The sequence below is a fragment of the Tyto alba genome, unplaced genomic scaffold, assembly GCF_018691265.1.
Source record: "Tyto alba isolate M040663 unplaced genomic scaffold, T.alba_DEE_v4.0 Super-Scaffold_16, whole genome shotgun sequence".
Taxonomy (NCBI): Eukaryota; Metazoa; Chordata; class Aves; order Strigiformes; family Tytonidae; genus Tyto; species Tyto alba.
The window spans coordinates 18,789,081-18,809,331 of record NW_024881278.1 but is presented as its reverse complement, the minus strand read 5'-3'; the positions used below and the strand labels follow the sequence as shown (position 1 = coordinate 18,809,331).

General features: G+C 40.1%; 1 protein-coding gene across 5 annotated transcripts in view; it reads right to left on the bottom strand.

Moving 5' to 3' along the window:
• The window catches only part of PTPN14 (protein tyrosine phosphatase non-receptor type 14), a 123,812-nt gene that overhangs the window by 70,206 nt on the left and 33,355 nt on the right, over positions 1 to 20,251 (bottom strand). For 4 of the 5 annotated variants that reach the window (XM_032989567.2, XM_032989568.2, XM_032989565.2 and 1 more), the window contains exons 2-3: positions 8,676 to 9,001; positions 1,142 to 1,311 (exon numbers count right to left, since the gene is read on the bottom strand). In XM_032989567.2, the coding sequence (XP_032845458.1) occupies positions 1,142 to 1,311; positions 8,676 to 8,849 (344 nt within the window). In that variant the 5' untranslated portion in view covers positions 8,850 to 9,001. Of the gene's footprint in view, positions 1 to 1,141; positions 1,312 to 7,331; positions 7,413 to 8,675; positions 9,002 to 20,251 lie in introns of those variants that run through there. The other variant, XM_032989569.2, reaches the window with a different exon arrangement.

Genomic DNA, 20,251 nt, shown 5'->3' with positions numbered 1-20,251 from the left:
TGATGTTCAGTCTACTCTCAGGAAAATTTTTGTGGTACTTTCAGCCCACTGTTTGGCAAGAATTCTGCATATACAGTAGTCAATAGACCGCTTAACAGCTGTCATTTTAAGAATCAAATCTTTCACGTCCTACCAAAGTAAATTCTCAAGTTGAGTGTTAAGAAAACAATTCTTTAAAATACACAATCTGCAATATAAAAAATGCTTCATACATTGCACACCTCCTAGAATTAAAGCCTTTCTTTCTCCATTATTTATACATCTTTTCTAGACATGATAACCAGGTTGTGAATTCCAGATTTGCAGCAACAGAACTTTTTTGTCAGCTTTTGCCATCCTGTAGCCCTCACCCACTTATTCCAGGTTTTACCTCTAGTTGTGCTGATGCAACTTTGCTCTAGACCAGATAAATGAAATAATTTTGGTTAAAAGGAAAACAAGCCCACCCCTTTTTGGGTGAGGTGGGCTTTTGCTGCTCTCTTTTTTTTTTTTATTTAAATAAAGCACAGATGTGCAAAAACCACACAGTGATGTGGTTTACAAGAATAGCCCCTCAAAACAGTTGCTTTGTTACAACTGCAGCACAGGGCTCTGAATAAAACAGTAATTCCCACTGAAGTTGTTTGCAAAGGTGCACCCTGATGATAATTAAAGGACTAACAATTTTAATCCTTTTGTGAAGCGTAAGGGGAAGAATCAGGAGTGGGATGGGCAAAACCCAGAAAAGATGCTAAAGTTCACTTTCAGCAAAGTACAGGTAGACATAAGAATAATAAACTCAAACTGTATATAGAGATCCTTTGCCTATGGCTTCCTTTTAATCAGTAGAAGGTTACAGGAAAAGAGTATGGTCACCATGGTCCCTTCTAAAATTTATGTCAGGTTTTTATATATATATATCTATTACTCCCATTTTGTTTCTGCAGTTGGTCATGTATAATCATTCACCATTTCTGCTTTCTCAGACCCCTCCAATGGATATCATCAAGTGGTGACTTCTCTCACTTTTTCCATTTGGGCAATCATGAGGAATGGAAAGAACCAGATGATACCTGAGCAAATATTGAATGCCAGAAACAGAGCAAGTGCCCGTTCCCTCCCAGCTATACCACAGTAGTGTGAACAGAGGGAAACCACATACCTTGTTACCTCCTGCTGCAGTCGGGAAACACTGGGCACATAGAACATTACCCCAAAGAAAAGCAAAGGCTCATTGGCAAATTTGTCCAGCTGCTTCTTCAGAGGCTTTTCCAGTTCAACCCAGCGGGCTTGCTGGCTCTTGCTGAGAAACGAAAGGCCGAAGTAGTGTGTCTAGATAAAGAAACAAAACAGTGTCGGTTTACCTTTTTCAGCTAGATCACACACACAATCAATGACACAAATGCAAATAAGAACAGATGGCACGGTGTAAAATTTTCCATATGCAAAATCTTTTTTACTTTTTTTTTTTTTTAGGACAATCTTGAAGACAATGACAAATTAATATTGCAATATAATATACTCACTGGAGTACTAACTGCCCCTTACCATCTCCCCTGAATGCATATTAAAGAGCTGTACCTAACACTATGGCACAGATGACATAAATGATTTACAGAAAGTGTCTTTGTTTTCTTTTACACTTGTGCCTTGTGAACAGACAGCAAACACTAAGTCTGAATCAAAGCACCAAGGCTTCATTAGACTTTGGATCAGTCCCACCGAAGGCAAAGGATAAGGACTCTTCCAACAATAAAAAAGAATGCAAACCACACACATATGTCAAAACATACCTACCAATACCATAACCATTTACCTAGTACAGAACACATTCACCTTTTTTTTTTTTCCTAACGCACTCACAAGGTTTTATGATGGACAAGTATTACACTTAAAATGTGCATCTCACACACAAGTTGTTTGCTTTGTGCTCTTCCAGAAATATCAGGTTGAAAACCTCAGCTATTCCCTATCCTGTGTAAATCTCAATGGCTGTAGTACCTCCTGTATAAACCTCATGGGACTGCTGCTGGTGGAGAGCAATTAATGAGGAACAGTGTTCAGAACTAGAGCTTCAGACAGTCCAAACTGGTAATAAGCAGCTGAAAGAGTAGCCAATCCATCATGAAGGATTCTATTGAAAAGCCCTTAAACCACTGTATTGAACACACTGATCTACTACTGCAGGCGAATTCATATGATAACAGCAAGCACTACGACTACAGATCTGAAGACAAGACAAAAACCAAGTACTTATGTTTAACAAAGGAAAACTAATCCATCAGCTGCTTGGAAATCTGACTGTAGCCCTAACTGTGAAGTTTGTATCAACATCTTTTTCTTCAATATTTCAGCTGACAGCATCTGGAAATTTCCAGCAATGCCTTCAATATGAAATACCATGCTGTACTAACACTGGAATGTACGAAACAGAAACTTAGAGAGGAATTTTGGTGGACACCAAGCAGATTTAGGATCTGAAAATAGAATCATTACTATTTCTGCCTATTTCTCTCATTTTATTTCAGTAAACTTTCTTGGTGTTTAATCCAACTGACTCCCTATTCAATTAAAACTTTCCAGTAGTTTCCATTAAATTAGACTAAACCTAGAACAAATAAATTACTTATTTTGTTGTTATAGCTCTAAAAACCATTGCATGTACCATGACTTAGCATTCAACACAAGAACAACTAATGCCATATTGAAAAATTAAAATGCTTAGAAATGACAAGTAGACAGCACAAGCAACATTGTTCCAATTATTTTATAGCTGAGGGCATGCAAGAGAGAATCATATGCAAAAACTCTGAATTGGAGTGCAGGTGTATTTACTTTAGGGTCTCATTATGTACATATTTTCAGCTTTGGAGAACATCCAGGCTAGCATTTAACTAAGGTGTTAACTAATTCAACTTGATTCCACAATTAAGCCTGACGAACCTGCAGTATAGCTTGAACACCGCTCAGTCCTTTGTCTTTAAGCTCAGTTTGATAGAGTGAAGCAAGCTAGTTCTTTTCTGAAGAGAATCAATGTAGCATTTCCTTTTAGAATTTAAAGGTATCTTTATCAAATCAATCAATCCAGGGCACAAATAAATCAAGAAGTCAAGATCTCCCATAGGATAAACTTAAAACAAAACTAACCAGTTCACTGATGCATGTCTATTCTCCCTCTGTAGTCATCACTGAATAAAAAGTTCTTTTTGAGGAGCTCACCATGATAGTAATTAGATTAAAATGAAGGTGGGAGGGACAGTGGAGACAGCAAAGGAAAGGAATTAATGTGAAGGCAAAAAAAAAACAACAGTGATTTTACCACCTCATAAGGGCATCCAAACTCTTGAGAAATCACTGAATGGCAGCTCATCCTCAGCAAGAAACAGTGCAGAGCTGTGAAAACAGATCTTCCATATTACTTTAAAAAGTAAACATTCACAACACCTAGGACCCAAATTTGCAGTGCCAAATACCTGTAAAACATCCAGCAACTAAAATGATTTGGAGTCTGAAGTCTAAAAGAGTTATCAGAGGGGTTAAGGGTATTGCAATTAAACAGCTTAAATGAACACAGTTCCTCCCCTTTGAGTGAGGTCAGGGGGACAACAAAAATTTAATTTGCTACAGTAGGAAGGCTCTTCAAGTACCAAATCCAGAATCCTGATTCACCTCCAAGGAATAAAAAGTGAAGAGAATGCAGTGTTTAAGCTTCTATACTACAGCAGATACGGTGGACTGACCATGGCAGCATGCATTTCACACAAGTAAAAGATGACCATTTTCCTGGAAAGCAGCCTGGAGAGAATCGAGCAGTTGCAGATGAAGCACAGTGAATGCAGAGCAGAGCTTAAGGCACAAATGCATGCACTTTAGAGAGACAACTAACACAGTTAACTGAATATCAGCTCCCTGTTGACAGGAACTTCACTTCTTGAAAATGTTAAGAGTTTTTTAAACAACCCACAGTGGGGAAGGACTTCTGTAGCCACTACCACAAATGCCTGAAGAGACTTTCTCCCCTAGGAACATTAGTAATTCCCGAACAGGAACAAAGGAACGTGGGACTAGAAATGGCTGGACCATCAAGTTCAGCATGCTATGACCAGGCAATGATCAGGATTACAGAATCCAAGTCAGGCATTGCCATACACTCCAGCCACAAAACATTTTTACAATACAGACATGACATAAATTAGATGAGGGGATATAAAAATGCGATCTTTTTCCCTATAAGCAGCTGGCTGAAAACCAGGTTGATTCCAACCTAGTTGGTTTGTTGCTCTATCTGTACAAAATGAACCACTGACTTCACTCCAGTTTTCATGGAATAAAGATCTACGCCTACACCTGGCAGGCTCTGAAGTAACATGGGCTGATCTAGCAGGTACATCAGCAGTCAGTGGCAAAGGAAGTGAAGGATGCTTTCACTTCTTAAAAAGCAAAAATCTTTCTTCCAGCCACAGTTGACAGACTGGCAATACACCCCAAAGGAACACTTTCCGTAATGCTAAATGTATGCACACACATCCGTTCTGCAGACAATGAGCTTCAGTTGCTAGCACTTTTTGGTCTGCCTAATCTGCAAATACAAGAAGAGCTCTGTTAGAAAATAGATTACATTTATTTTTTCGCAAGGCTTTAAATCTGTCTTACCTACCATGCAAGACTTCATGTGTGGTACAATGAAACTGGCTTACACTTTTCCAAGAACTGCTGTCCTCTGATGCAGCAGGGGACAAGAACCAGAGCACCTGCATGCCCTAACAACATGACATGAAAAGGTGATCCTCAAAATATGGCGAGCCATAAAAGAAAACTGGATACACAAAACCTATGCTGAGAAGTCTTAGAGATGACACTATAGCTGCCAGTTCAGAAGGCAACACATTCATTCTGGACTGAGCTATACTCCCAAGTGCAGAACTAACCCTGGCTTTATATCAGACAAAAAGAGTAGACTTGTCAACAACAGGAGATGACAGACACTTACTAAACCAGCAAATCCCATTCAAAAGGATCCAGCGAGACCAGCTTGGTGTTTAGTAAAGCATCTGGTTAAGCAGCCAACTAAATATTTATCCTTGAGAAAGAGGCAGAGTTCCAGCTCCTCCAGGCAAAAAGCATTAAACCCTGCTATCCTGGGGCGCTCGCACAGAGGGGACGGCACCACCTACAGCAGCCAGTGATTCCTGGAAGGTCTGTTGTCCAAGTGCTGCCTCAACCCCATCCCAGCTTTGCTGGCAGAACAAGTCAAATCAAGCCAAACTTTGAGGCAACCTGGCTGCCGAACACAGGTTTTCAGTTGTGTCCTACAAGGAGGGGACACCTTCTAGGACACACAAAAAAGGTCAGAATAGCAGCAAACAGCCACCCCTGCACACTGATCATCGTCCACCTGTGGTGCTTGGCCCACCATCCTCCTGCTCTTGTTTGGGTTTTGCAGCATCATAGTGCTGGAGGTACTATTGTGAAATTTAGCTTAAAAGAATAATTTTGGTTGGAAGGGACCTTCTTGTCACCTTACCCCATCTCCCAACCTTACAATACATCAGAATGTTCTATCTTTAAACTTTTAATCATTTTATAAAGTGAATTAAGCAGAAGAAAAAGGAGAGACAGACATGAAGTCTCACGACAGATTTGCACAGGTTACTGTGCTATTTCAAGCAGGTTCACTTAGTCTCACTTGAAGGGAAAAATGCCATCATACTGGGGAAAAAAAAAATCCTTTTTAGAATCCATGCACATACAGACAAGATTGCAAAATGACATTTTTGACCTTGTCTTTCTTCTCTTTCACTTCCTTCCCCCTTCTCGTCTTTATTTTACATAACGTTGGCATAAGAACTCATTTTATTCAAATTGGTTAACTGTACAATTAGAAGACCTGATGCTTTGTCAAGAGCTTTGCCGAAAAGGAGAAAACTAGATTTTACAGTAGTTACATGGCCACACTTTCTACTGACCTGTTCCTGAACCCTGATACAGTCAGGGAGGGAGCTGCATTCCCCAGAGATCAAATGGAAATATGCATAATCAATTAGATACTGTTTTTCAGTCACGTGTGGTATAATGATCGACAGTCTGTCACAACAGTGCATACAGTAATCTCAAACAGTTTTACTTTTTAGCAGGGGGGGTTTAGACAGTTTTTTGTTTATTTGTAAGAAATCAGCTTGAGTAAAATATGAATGTATCCTTAACACGAAGGTAAAAGTTGGGGTACACCTGGGATTTATTTAAACAGAAAACCAAACTACAGTATCAAACAAAAATTGATCTTTACTTTTAAGAGAACACACATTCTCACCTGAGACTGACAAACAGGGTGTTAGTACTGTTTTGTAAGCATGGGATTTAATGAAGCTTAGTTTCTTCATTACTCGTATATCGTAGTTTGCTAATCAGGATTTCTTAGAAAAGGCATATTCCAGCTGAAGTTTTTGCTGCATTTGGGGAATTTAAAAAGTCTCTATCCAATATGGACAACTGCAAGGATTTTCTCTTCGCTACACTTAATGGGCTTCCCTCCTGTACTCAGATAGCCAGTTGCACTAATCTTGTAGAAATCTGAGCTTTGTCAAAGTATTTTTACCCTTCTGTAGAATTTGATTGGCCAGCAAGTTCAAAAATGATGGTAAACCTAGAGAGGGAAGGGGATAGTCACCAGATGACATCAGCCTTGTTTCACTGCAAACTACAGCAGGAAGACTAGAGGGGCAGAAGAATTGAATTTTGGGTCTGAGGGAAAGGACAGCACCCATCACCAGGCACCTCCAAGTCTGCTAGCTCCAATTATTCCTCATGAAAAGAGAGGATGCACAGAGACCCTCTCAGAGTTGAAAGAAATTAGTAATTCTCTTCTCTCCTAAACATTTAAAGCTGCAATGGATGCTACCAGGATCAGTCAGAAAGATTTAAAACAAACAAACAAAAAAACCCAACTTCTGTCAAAAAATGCTGTACTGTTGAAATCTGAACTTCACAAAATTGGTTCAACGTTGCCAAAGCTTTGTTTAGAAAAAAAGTGGGGAGGGTGATGAAAGAAGGAAAAAGTGTTCCAACAACATCAAAGCATTCTCTTCTGTGTTGTTAAAATACTTTTTTTATCTTGAAACACAAACTTTTTGTGCTGACATATTTCTTTTTGCATGACAAATAATTTTGAAAATGAAAAAACTCAAAGCAAAAGAAAATCCCTATGAAATTGAACACTGACCAAAACAGCTTCCTCTGCTACCCTTCTATCCAATCTCTCTCCTCCGGAAAATTCTGAAGCTTCAGGCTTTGTTCCAAAGTGGAACAAAACACGTTCTGAAATCACAAAATGCTTTGTGGAAAAGAATGCTAACCTGCTGACAGAGCTATTGTTCGCAAAGGCAGGTGGACCTCCAGAGAATCATTGGGTCCCAGAGTTCTGCTGCACCAACTAGATAATCCCACAGGGAATACGAGGAGAACCACTTCATTCGTTTCACTCCTTTCTGCACTGGAAGGAAAGGGAAGGACCTAACCTCTCTGTAAGGACACCCTAAAGTATCACCAACAGAAAGAAAAAAGAAGAAAGAAAAGTAATTACTGGGAAATCTTCGTATCTAGAAGGGGAGGGGGAGGATGGTTCTGCTAAAATCCAATTAAAAAAACAAACAAACAAGTATGAAAAATCACAATGCAATATTCTGATTCTCTGTTCTATTCCTGCCTGCATATTCTCCTGCCTATTCTGCACACAGAGTGAAATTCTTCTCTCATTCTTTATCATTATTGATGTACAAAAAGGAGTTTTTGTTTAGTTTTCATCTGCACTAGTTATTTGTACGTTAACCTTCCAGTTGCCATCAACACAAAGGGCCGTGGACCTACAAATGTAAGACACTGCAAGGTTATTAGATTTCCCAGCTGTGCTTACAGAAAGCACCAGCCAGGACAGTGAGATGATAATGCAGCAATTTCCAGGCAATGGTTTTCAACGTGTGATTTGCAAAAGCCTAGAAACATGCAGGATACATGTAAGAAGTCCACAGAAGGTGAGAAAAGACAGTTCATTTGTGCCATTCATGTTGAAGAGTTCATTTCAAAAGGCCTCAACGCTTAAACACTGAACTCTACAGCAACAAGTGGAAAATAAAGGATTTAAGTCTTTAATAAAATAAGACTGGGTTTCTTCAGCCTTTTCAGAAGCACTGGGAATGTAAAAGCAGCATTTCAGAGTTTCAGATATGAAATATTTCAGTTAAACAAAAGGAAGAACAAAACCACCATCGCCTCTTGCAATATGTTAGCAACAAGAACATATTTATACAAAGGCGCATACTTAAAAGCCAGTGGTCTCCTTCCCACTGGCATAATTCAACCAGCAGTGTTGGTGAAACCAGGGTCACATTCAGATAAAAGTTACTGTAACTTGGCATCCACCAGTTCAGAAAGTCACACCCATCACTTTCCAAGAAAAGAAGAAAACCCATCTTCGTATTACAAACAGCTCACAAATCTAAGAAGAACGAGCAACAGCAACAACACCCTGAGTGCCCTTCTGCCTTCAGTTTTCATGCAACCAGATTACATTTGTCCAGGCTCCAGATGCTGATCGTATCTGGCCAGCCCTGAGAACAACATGATTCAAACAAACAGACTGCCTGAGCTAAAAACGTGTCAAATTATACAGTGACAGATGGTCTTCCCCAGGTTACTCTTACCTCACGTAATTCCAGCCTCTGAGCAACAGCTTCCAAGCACTCCTGCCCCGTGCTCTCCACGGAGAGAGTGCACTCGATCACATTGCTGTCCAGCAGACGGATCCTTGTCACAAAGCAGTTCTTGCTCAAGACGTTGTAACGTCTGGTCCGTCGCAGTTTCAGCCCGAAAGGCATGGCTGGTGGCCTGGAAGGTCGTCCCTTCCCTGTTCTCTTCCGAGAGTTATCAGAGCGCTTGTTGACTTGCCTTGAAGGCCTCTTCAATTGGCACTACTCTCCTCCAGAAATGGAGGTAGCTGTCCATTCCCAGGGTGAGCTTCAAGGGATTTCTGCAAAATACATACCAATAAATAGAATTAAGTGTGAAATAAGATGTTCCTAAAGATCAGTGGAGAAGAAAAAAGCTAAAAGAAAAAGAATCACATTTAAAACCATAAAATAAACACCTCCACACACAGGATTGCCAGGCACTTACTACATCTCCCAAAAGAACACCTTATACAAGGAATCTTTCAAAACTCTATTTTGGCGCTGAATTTAAAGCATGGCTTTAATTGCAAAGCCGTTCTTTGAGAAGCTCAGTACAAACAGCAACTCTACAGGGCACACATCCAGAGGTGCTAACTCTCCCACCATTACCCCCACCACAGGGGTCTATAATATAATCTTCAAGTTAAATTTTGGTGCCCTCAGGCCAGCCTTGAAAGCTAGCTTAAAAAGCTAAGGAATAGAGGCATTTAAAAGAGGTGTGATTTTGAAAGAAGAAAGGCTGACTGCAGTCAGCAGGAAATGCAGGCGCTCAGCACCTCTGAAAAAAATCAAACCTGAAGTATGCATGTGAAAGGCAAGAAACATCCCAGCCATTTCAGAGAAGGCTCCTCTGAGGCAATCCCTGACATTTTGCTCCTTCCAGATCCAAAGCAATTCTGCATTTCACCCTTTCAGGTAGAATGAGTAACTACACGAACATAGCTGTGAGAGACCAGGATAACAGCGCATGGGAGGAGAACACATATTCTAGGTATTGTTTCTAATTACTAGTCCTAAAATTTATCAGGGACACATGCAACCATTAAGCCAAAATACAAAGTAGACGGGAGAACTAGAGATACAGAAATAATGACATTTAAGAAGCTATGATTGTCATCTGCAAGATACACTACTTTTAAAAAAAAAAAAAAAAGAGTTTAATTAGGAGTAGGTTCAAGCTAAACCAAAACAAAGCATTTGCACTGGTATAACCAGCTTTAAAATGTCACTGTCCGTGTGCAGAGGGGAATTAAATAAAAAGCAAATTATTTGCTCCCAAGCCTTCCTGATCTTGTTTTGAATACTCTGAAGAAAGAGATGGAGGGACACTACCTCTGGCATTTAAAAGTTCATTTCGCTTAAACTGTACTGCAAACAAAAACTAGCTCCCATTTCCTTGCTTCTTAAGAGAAGCAGTGGAAAGCATTGCCAGCAGAGTATGCATCATTTAGCTGAATGTGACAATTCAAACAGATAGTACATTGCTCACATGTATCATTTGGCATAGAACTGCATGAATCAGTTATTTTCACTTTTTACTAAATGCAGTTGATATGGACATTATTAAAAGCAGCCCGACTGACTACAGTGATTATCACTACCCTAGAAACATGACTATCACACATGTGATTAAGTGTATTTTCCAAAGCCAGTATATCCTGGCATTTATTAGGGGGCTAAAGCAACACAAAACAAAAAAAAACCCACACACAAACAGAAAACCACAAGCAACCTCTCACTGGTTAGGTGGGTGACTACCCTGGGAGTCTACTAGCTTCACCAGAGAAAAGCCTGGAGGCTTTGCAAAGGGGCACGTGCTATTTCACTGAAGTGCAAACAAACCTATCAAATCAGCTACTGTAGTTTAATCTCCCATTTCTAACTTTCATGGGTATAGACATAATATATTATTTTCACATGATTGCATGAGAGCGCTGTTATACCTTGTATCACTGTAACATCAGAAGCCATCAAAGACACATGAATACATCCTCACAACAATCTAACGAGGCAGGGGTCCCCCCTACCCGTGACTTGCAGAAGAGGAACTGAAAGAATCATTAGCTACCTTGTCCAACATCACTTGGGAGAATGGCAGCAGATCTAGGTACTAAAACAGAGTCCAGGCTACTGCCTTCATCCCTAGCCAACTATTTGGCAATTGTCTTGCTGACCAACCTATCTGATACTACAGCACGAAGCCGCAAAGTGGGAAGAATGGAAGGAAATTATGGAGAAGGAAGGGTGTGGAGGACTACATCTTATCAAGAACAGCATTTTTGTTCAGTCTCTGCCTTTGAAGATTATTCGTCAGACACATGCACGGTTTTGGCTAGCCAATTCATTTTAAAGAAAAAACTCCACTTATCTTTCATTACGGTTAGTTGCACACATTTCCTTGCAGAACATGAGCCATCCTCTGTACAGTAATTGTGTACTTAGTAGTAGCCTAAAGATGAAATCAATGTTAGTAAAGAAACCCAACTGATTGGCCTTGCTGATCAGGCACATTAAACACTAAAGCTATTGCAGGATAAGCCATCCTGGAAGATGTGTGCAAACACGTTATTCTGCAATAAACACACCAATTCCTGCACAACAGAAATGTCGACATGAATTGCAAATGCATTTCTCGGTAAATTGTATCATATGCTCAGGTAAACAAGGCCAGTATTTGCCCCACTTTTCAAAAATAAGTAAAGCAATGGGAGCTTTCTCTCAATTCTGCCAAAGGCAATCAGCCAGCACCGTCTTCTAAAGACACAGACATATAAATGCGTTAACGGATGCACTTTGTGTAATACAGTTTGGGTTACTTTTTCATTTCACTTAAATATACATGAATACCTGATGACAGCTCTTTCATGTAAAATATCACACTTGAATTACTTTCCAGTTAAAGAATGAATTGGGATGGCAAGGCTGGGACCAATTAAAACAGCTCAGATTGGCCCAGCCTGTAACAACTATTAATTCTCAATTCAAGGCACATGTCTAACTTGTCTGTTTACACATCTTCTCGATGTTTGACCAACTTCGCACTTGGGTTTTCTTTTGAGCCTACACTTAAGAGTGATATCTAAATAAGATCTCACAGGCCCTGATCACTTACAGGTTCTTCAACCAAACAAGGTTCTTTATGTTTGTATAGTCTCAAAAGCATCAGGAGCACCCATTTTTATTCACAGTTATGTTGCAGAGAACTGAAAAAAGAAGATGACAATGATAGATAGAAGGGTTTTGGTCTTCCAAATGAAGGATTATTCCATGACAGGATATCCTTTCCTGGTTAAAGGGTTGCCAAGGAGCAGCCATGTCCCTAACCAAGCTAACCCAGCTATGCAGGTGTTCACAACAGTCCCCTCCTCAAACTCACACTTTCGCTTAAAACAACACAAAAACAGTAAAACTAAAGCAAGTCTATAAACAGCTCATCAGATAACCATGAATTTATTCTATTTTTTAAAAAGGATTTATTTTAAGAATATTTTAGCTATGAAAGAGATGACAACTTTTAAACTGACATCTTCTATTTAAGGATTTATTTTTCTGAAAAGTAACTAGACAGAGCTCTTTAAACTTTGGGTATTTTTCCTCTTCTCTTTCTGTTCCGCATTTTGATTATTTTGGAGTCTTTCTTCCCCTCCCCCCACCCCATACTTCAGATTTGGGTATCAATTGTTCTCTGTGAATTAAGCATACTCTATCAAGCATGCTGAATTAAAAAAAGTTTTTAATCAGAGCATATGCTTGAGAATTTAAACATTCTGTTAAATAGAAATTCCATTTGTTTAGAGTACATACTTTGTAGGCATACAAAACAGAAAAACCTAATGTCCCTCAAATACTTCCCAGAAACCAAAGTCACCAAAAAGAAAAAAAAAGCGCCTTTGCAGAAGCACAAAACATTTACTTGTCTACCTAATCACTCATCTATAAGTGAGCCATCACTAATATCTGATATGAATATCAATTCAAAAATGAAACTACAAAATCTTAAGTTGAAATAGGGTCCCTCTGAAAAACAAAAACATGGCACTAAAACTCTCAAGTATCTCAGAAAGTAACAGTTTGAGAGACTAAGACTTTTGTAATGCTTAAATGGGAGTGTGCCGAGGACAGTGCTGTACAACAGCACAGGCCTTGCCAGGGAACTGCAGGAGCAGGGGCTGCCCCGCAAGGGGGGACGAGCTGGGAGCCCAGGGTGACCCCGGCAGGACAGGGTCCTCCCCCACCGCAGCGCAGTCCCGCAGAGGACGAGCCGGAGGAGCAGAGCTGGGTGCTACAAATGGGTCCATCGGCAGCTCCAGGCATGGCCGGCGTTCAACCAGGTCCAGAAGCCACGCAGGGAGCCCTGGCTGGGGGCCAGGAGAGGGCTGGAGGTCACCCATAGCCCAGGCAGAGACTGACAGCCCCGGGGCTGATCCGAAAGGGAGGTCCCAGACCTGTGGGCAGAGGGTGGGGTGGAAGCACCAGGTGAGGCTGGTCAGGGCCATTAAGGTAGACAGCAGATGGGTGCACTCAGGGCCAGAAAAAGTGACATAATATCCAGGTGCAGAACTAGGCCAGCAGAGTACTCTGACTGCATTTTAAACCTTTAACTTCTTTCAGTGCATGCTCATCTGAGACAAATTCCATTCTGCAAAATATTTCTTCTGAAACAATTTGATGACAAATCCTGTTTATAAAATGTAAAATCAAAACAACTTTTTGAAAAAAACATCTATCCTAAATGCAATTTCATCAGTACAAAGATGAAGAGATACCATATCTCACTGGATTGTTGAAGTTTAATATTCCACTGTTTCAGCAGACCAAGGAAAAACTGAACAACGAGCCAGCCCCTTTGTTATCACAGACATTGGAATCCTACTTCTTATGTTATTTACTTGAAACAAACAAACGACAAAAAATAAGTATGGATAGAGTCAATGGCTGTGGAATGGGAAGACCGAAGATGTCAAAAGAGAATTAAAAAGTCAAACTAGATTTGACACAGAATAAAACTAAACCTGTAGCCCACGATCTCATTCCAAGCAGAACATAAGTTCTCTTAATAGCTTTCACTAGAAAGCAACTTAAAGATGGAGCCTGATAATAAACCATCTATGTCTTAGCTCAAGACATGCTTACCTATCTCACTCTCTACTTTGCATTGAAGCCTCAGCAGCATACTGCCCATGCAAAGGCAGCTTATATGAATGTATGAGCTCTGCAATGGTATTTGATTCCCCAACAACACCACTGCATCTTGCAAGGAGAGAGAGGAGAAATCACACAGCATTCCTGCAAGAAATCTCTCCCTGTACAAAAGAGGCTTGAAGAGGTACCAGTACCCCATCATTCAGCAACAGAATACTGTTATTCACATACACAGAGGTAGGAAAAACCACCTGTCTTCCAAGAATATCTTCCAAGCACAACACTGGGCACCAAACTGAAACATCTTCAAGCTGCAGATGGCAAAGCTGTAATAGTTTAGGGAGGAAAAGGCTAATCATGACCTGGAGCAGTAGCACTACCTATTAGCAACCAGCCTTCTTCACTGGCCAGTCCTCCATGAAGAACTAGGTCAGATTCACACTGTGATATGTAACGCAGAATTGCTTCTGATTTTGAAGAAAACTTGATTAGTTTCTGTATAAAACATCAAATATCCCTATGGGCTTAAATTACCTGATGCAGATAAAAATTTGTGCCTTTCCAAAACAGTATATTTTTTTTTCTTTATGAGACACTACAGCAAAACCAGGTCAAACCACTAGTATGCAAAAAGCAAACAAAGGAATATCTTACATATTTCCAAATCTAAAACCAAAAGAAGCCAGAAACATGAAAAATTTTTCCTTCACTCTCTCAAAGACAGCTGGGGCTAGCCAGATTTTTTTCTTAGTAGTTTTAAAAGACAGACTGAAGTGAGCAAGGGAAGCTTCCAGGTTTTACACAAGGAAGAGGCCATATATCAGAAGCTGATTTGCATGGTGAAGGGTACTGCTCCAGTCACAGGGCATTCTCCTGCTTCCTTAAATTTATTTAAAGACCAGGAGAGAAGAAAGGCTTATAAATTAATAAGGCCAAGATAACTCTCAGAACATTTCCAAGTACGTGACTTGCTCCTCTATTACAGACTTCATGTATTTAGCTGTACCACATTCAAAGGAGCATAAAAAAAACAAAAAAACAAAAAAACAAAAAAACATGTGATATGAAATGCACTTAAAGCAGAATGCTTTCTCTCACTTCATTTGCTTTTATACGTAGTTTCTGAAACTCCAGGAAGAAAGCAATTACTGTCAAACTGCAGCCTGTATTTACCAACAGCACGTGGCACTCCTCCAGCATTCCTGGCACTGCAGGAGCAGCAGCACACCTAACAGAAGTATGTAACCCTGGGCTGGGCGCAAGACCACAGCATTTGATGTAAGCTTCAAGTGGTGTGCTAGCCTACAGTTTTAGGGAAGAATAAAAATAACAGTGTACAGGAGACAGGACGTCTGGCACAATCCATCTCCATCTAGTTGAGTTCTGTCTAGAGGAGGAGATCTCTCCCTGTGAAATAGCTTGCTTTCACTTGATTGCTCCCATGAGAGAGTTTCATGCAGGTAGAGCACAGCAAGGAGTATTTCTGTGCCTAACAAGGTGTCTGTATCCCACCCAGTCATGGGTGGAATTCCCATAAAGCCTGATAAACTCTCATGAGACAAATTCATCTCTGGGCAGATGAAAGGGGGTTTTAACCCTTACATAATACAAGCCTCTTGCTGCAAGGCCACTGTTTTCAACTGCTTGTTTATACAGTCCCTGGCAAGACATGGACCTCATTCTCAGGCATTTAAATCTTTAAAAATTCTTGGGAGGATTTAAGTATTACCCTAATCCAAATAGTAATAAAACTGATAACACTCTCACCTCTACATTCTGGAAGAATAGAATTGTGGAAGTCAAATTATATTTTAATTTCATTTTTGTAACTCTTACAATGTCCTATGCAGAACTTTAAAGTCTCTAACCATCTAGAGAGCCCATACCTGTATGCATGAACAGATGCCAAGGACTCTCCAGAACATTCACAGCAGAAGACAACTGCTACTGTCACTAGTACTCTGCACCATTAGACACCAACACACAGTGGCCAAAGATCAAAAATCATCTCAGTTAGCACTTCTACTTTCCCAATTCTATCACAGCTTTCCCTTTTCAGGAGAATTTCCATTTTCCATCAGATCCATCCTTACTGTAACAGATTTTTTTAATCTAAGTTGTGTATTTTCACTGTACCCCACTTGGGTCAAGTTCTGCTTTCAGTAGTCCAAATAAAATATCTGGAGAGGTTTAAATAAAGCCAAAAGAACCAGTCCAATTCAGACCAGTTAAAATTCTGCCCTTTCTTTCTTCTCTTTTGTTGCAATATCTGTGACAGCATGTACTCACTGACTCTGAAGTGCATAAATGTTAGTAGGTGCACCATTTGTTATTCCCTCCTCCCCTACTAAAACACCACTCTTTTTGGTTAAAAACACCTTTCTTGTGCATCCACAGAACTATGGAGTTTTGTGGATACAAATCTATCAGGCAGACACCTAATTACTGTTCTGTGTCAAGGTGCACAAGTACCAAGCTTTTTTGTGGATCTCACTAAGTCAGTGTCCAACAGTCTCTATGACAGTAAAGATGTGAACTTCCCAAACTGCAAAGTAGCACCTTATCCATTACTTCCTTAGTCATCGTTCCAGAATACCCTCAACAATCCAAGAGGTCTTTCTAATGCAACCACTGATGAAGGGCCGTTTTTAAGTTAGTGTAAGCATTCAAATTAGGAGTAACATCTGCATAAAGTAACATATCTAAATGACACTTGGGTTGCCATTGTGATCAGTCTTAATCCACACAAATATCAGTAATGAAGCTGGAGTTTTCAAGACTCATCTGTACACCTTGTAGGATTTTGTGTTCTAAAGTTAAAAAACCCCCTACAAACAATGGCAGACCCCAGTAGTTTTCCCTCCCGAGTTGGAAGGGCTGCCGGTCTGTCCATGCCAGGTGTCTGCAGGCTCCACCTCTCTGCCACAGCAGGGTTTAGGTCCGCAGGGTACAGCAGTTAACCATTTACAACCTTCTCACCCTTTGGCTGTATTACTGCAAGACCTCAAATTAGACACAGCCAACAGCGATTGGTGCCTGCGTGGCACTTCTCCAATGATGCAGTTTTGTACCTGCGGCAGTCTCATCTAAGCGCTCACTACTGCCAGGAATGGGAGGGAGGTCCTGCTCTTCCCATGCCCCCCACCCCCCACCCCCCCCAATTTCAGAGCACAGTTTGTCTTACACCAGCTCTGACAATCTGCTGAGACCTCCTCCCAGTTGAGCCACTTCACCTCCCTAACTTAGTAAAAGAATAGGATCCTTTACAGCTTGGCTAGTGAGTTTAAATAGCTCGTGGTGGAGCCCAGCATGAGTGGCTCACCTGGCACAGGGAAGGAAGCAGAACCACACAGCTCAGAGAAGGACAAATAAGAGCAATTCCATCTTAATTGACAGCAGTCGGTCAGGCCAGCTGAGCAGTTTGTGAAATCACAGCCCAAGGAAGGCTGCCTGGTCTCAACAGGCAACGGAACTCGCCAGAACACATTCTCATTCTTCCTGTATGGAAAAGCTACCTTAGAATAAAAGTTATTTTCTCTGAAACAGCCAGTTGATTCAAATTGCAATATTTTTAATTTTTTTTCTTCAAAATAAAGCAATTTATTCTGTAATTGACCATAAGAGGAGTTAATATTGCAAAATCTACATGGGTTATGTTTGCTACAGGGACAAACCAGTCAGAAGAGAAGCAAGACCAGCATTCTGGTATTTTGGCACATCCTTCTTTCAGAACTGGTACTACACTGTTCTCTAAGTGCCACCCTTCAGAAAAAGCACCAAAGGCACAAGGTCCTGCATCCTAAATTTTCACGAAATACTTTCTAGCAATCAAATATCAGGAAAACCTAACCATTATTGGGTCAACTATTTCAAATTAATTACATTCAAGTGACTTAAAACCTCTCAGAAGATTTGACAGGATTATTCACTTTTTGTCTCTACTTTACCCCACTGGTTACAATCAGTAGCAACATAGTATCGGTGCCATTTACTTTTCCTTTCAGTTAGTCTCCCTTTTGAAAGGTTTTCAACTCCTTCAGAGTTGCTGGAGCTATAGTGATTTTTAGAGATCACATTTCCTGCTAAATATGATTGATAGGCATGAAAAACCACTATAAAAACAGTGAAGGATATGCTTAGTAAAAACCACAGAAAAACTTCTTACAGTGTGTTTTCATTATTCTCTCATGTTACAAAGACATTAGTAAAGCTAAAAATAAAAGTCCTAAACACAGGATAACATGAAAAGTAGAAGCAATAGCTCTACTAGAGGCAAATAGCCTATACAGAGGAAAATTATACACCCCCGTGCATTCACACTAGTTAAACATCCACTAGCACAAACTGGTGCCAGATGTTGTATAGTTTCAAATGATGAAATAAAAAGTTTGTTAAAAATAAAGACCACAAAAAAAAAAAAAAAAAAAAGCTCAAACATCACCTATCCTGCTTTAATGAAAAAGAGCTGGCTGCAGTTTCACTTCTGTATTGGGATTTTGCATCAAGACACTTACAAGAGAGCACTTGGAGACTAAGAAGCAAATAATCACAACACTTGTGAGACTGCAAGACCTGCCTGCAGCTCGTTACACAAGTACCACCGCTCCAGTGCCAGATAAGGACAGAAAGCTGCCTACCTGTGTTCACACAATGCTGCTCTCAGCCAAGACCCTGCCAGGACAGAACGTTACCCCAGCAAAATATGGTCCTATGCATTTAATACAAGTGTAATATTTCTGCTCTTGACATTCTTCTGACTTTAATATGGTTTATATAACTGAGTTTCTATAATTTATACTTAAACAGTGGTCATGCTTGTGTACCTCTCATTCTCCTTCGCTTCCTTTAATGTATACATTTGGAAGATTATAGTCTTTCAAATGAGCAGAAACTGGGAAAACTTGGGTTGTAACTACCGATTTCCAAAATGCATCACACTACCTCTAACTCTAAAGATTGCAAAAGTCAAAAAGGTACCCATTTAATGTAAGGAGGTTCCAACATATTAGGTTTTCTTGGCCCACCAGGAAAGAAAATGTTTTCTTTTAACAATCTGTCTTGTAAAACCTGAAGAATCAACATGAACAACTAGGGGAGAGGGAAAAGATCAGCAAGAAGCACCCAACTTGCAGCAAATCAAATGTAAACAGTGTGGTGGCCCCTCCAAACTGCAAATCTGCCCTTTTCATTAGGGGAATAGGATCCAGGACTGTCCCCACTGATGTCAGTAACAAGACTGGCACCAGGTGAAGCAAGACCCATACCTGCAGGCTTAGAGCAGGAATAAAACTTTGTCCCTTTTCTTGAAGTTTGGAGCAATGGTCTAGTTCCCAAGAGAGGCCCAATTAATCCCATTCAGGTATTATATAATGAACAAGGATAATGCAGTGGAGGAAGTGTGGCTGCAGATAAGCGGTGAGAGCCAAGTCTGATGGGCTGGAGGAGACAGGGAAGGGAGGGAGAGTGAAAAAATAAAATTAAAAAAGCATGCATACTGCACATCCTAACCCACAACCGGGCACATTTAGTTATATAAGTAGATATTTCATACAAGATCACAACATGAACTTTTGAGCTTGCATGGCAAAAAGCCTCTCCACTACTCAATGCATTAAAACATTGATGCTACAAGACGCTGAAAAAATTCCTTCAAGTTCTATCAAAGGAGGATTATATTGTGGGTACATGCAAGAAGAAAGTAAATCTGTTATCTTTACTGAATATAGGCCTTGATGTAAATCACGCATCCACAGTCTATGAATAACTGCATTTGTTTCGACAGCAAAACACCTCATCTGAAATACAGAAGATCTGACGGAAATGAGCTAATGGTACTTTTCTTTCTGTATTAAAGGATTATTTTCCAGTGCCCACTGTGTGGGCTTAATCACTAGTCTGAAACAGTCAAAATACTTAGAAGATTTATGGCTAGACAGGGCGGTAGCGAGGGCCTTTGAAGCAACTGACTTCTTTGACTGGTGGCTCAGAATTACACGGCTACAAAAGGACCCCTCTCTGTGAGTAGCCCTCAAGATTTGAAAACAATTACCTGAGTATCATGGAGTTGGATAGCACATAGAAACTGAGATGATATTAACAACAGATGTCATGGGTTTTTTCTACTAATTTTTAGCAGGGAAACTCTTATGCCTCAAATACCACTCAAGTCAACAAAATTAATCCTTCAGCACTAGTATTCTTTTCAAAACCTTTCAGAGGAGCTTGGGAGAAAAATTATTAATTTACTTCCAAAGCATTCCAGTAAGTGTAGCCAATTGCATCAGCAGAGGAAGGAACTGTGCAAACTGTAATCCTATACTGTGTCATTGTACAAAAGTGTAATTTTATCTATTATGGTATGATTATAACTAAAAAGGAAAGTTTAGTTAGGCTACTTATTTATTCCA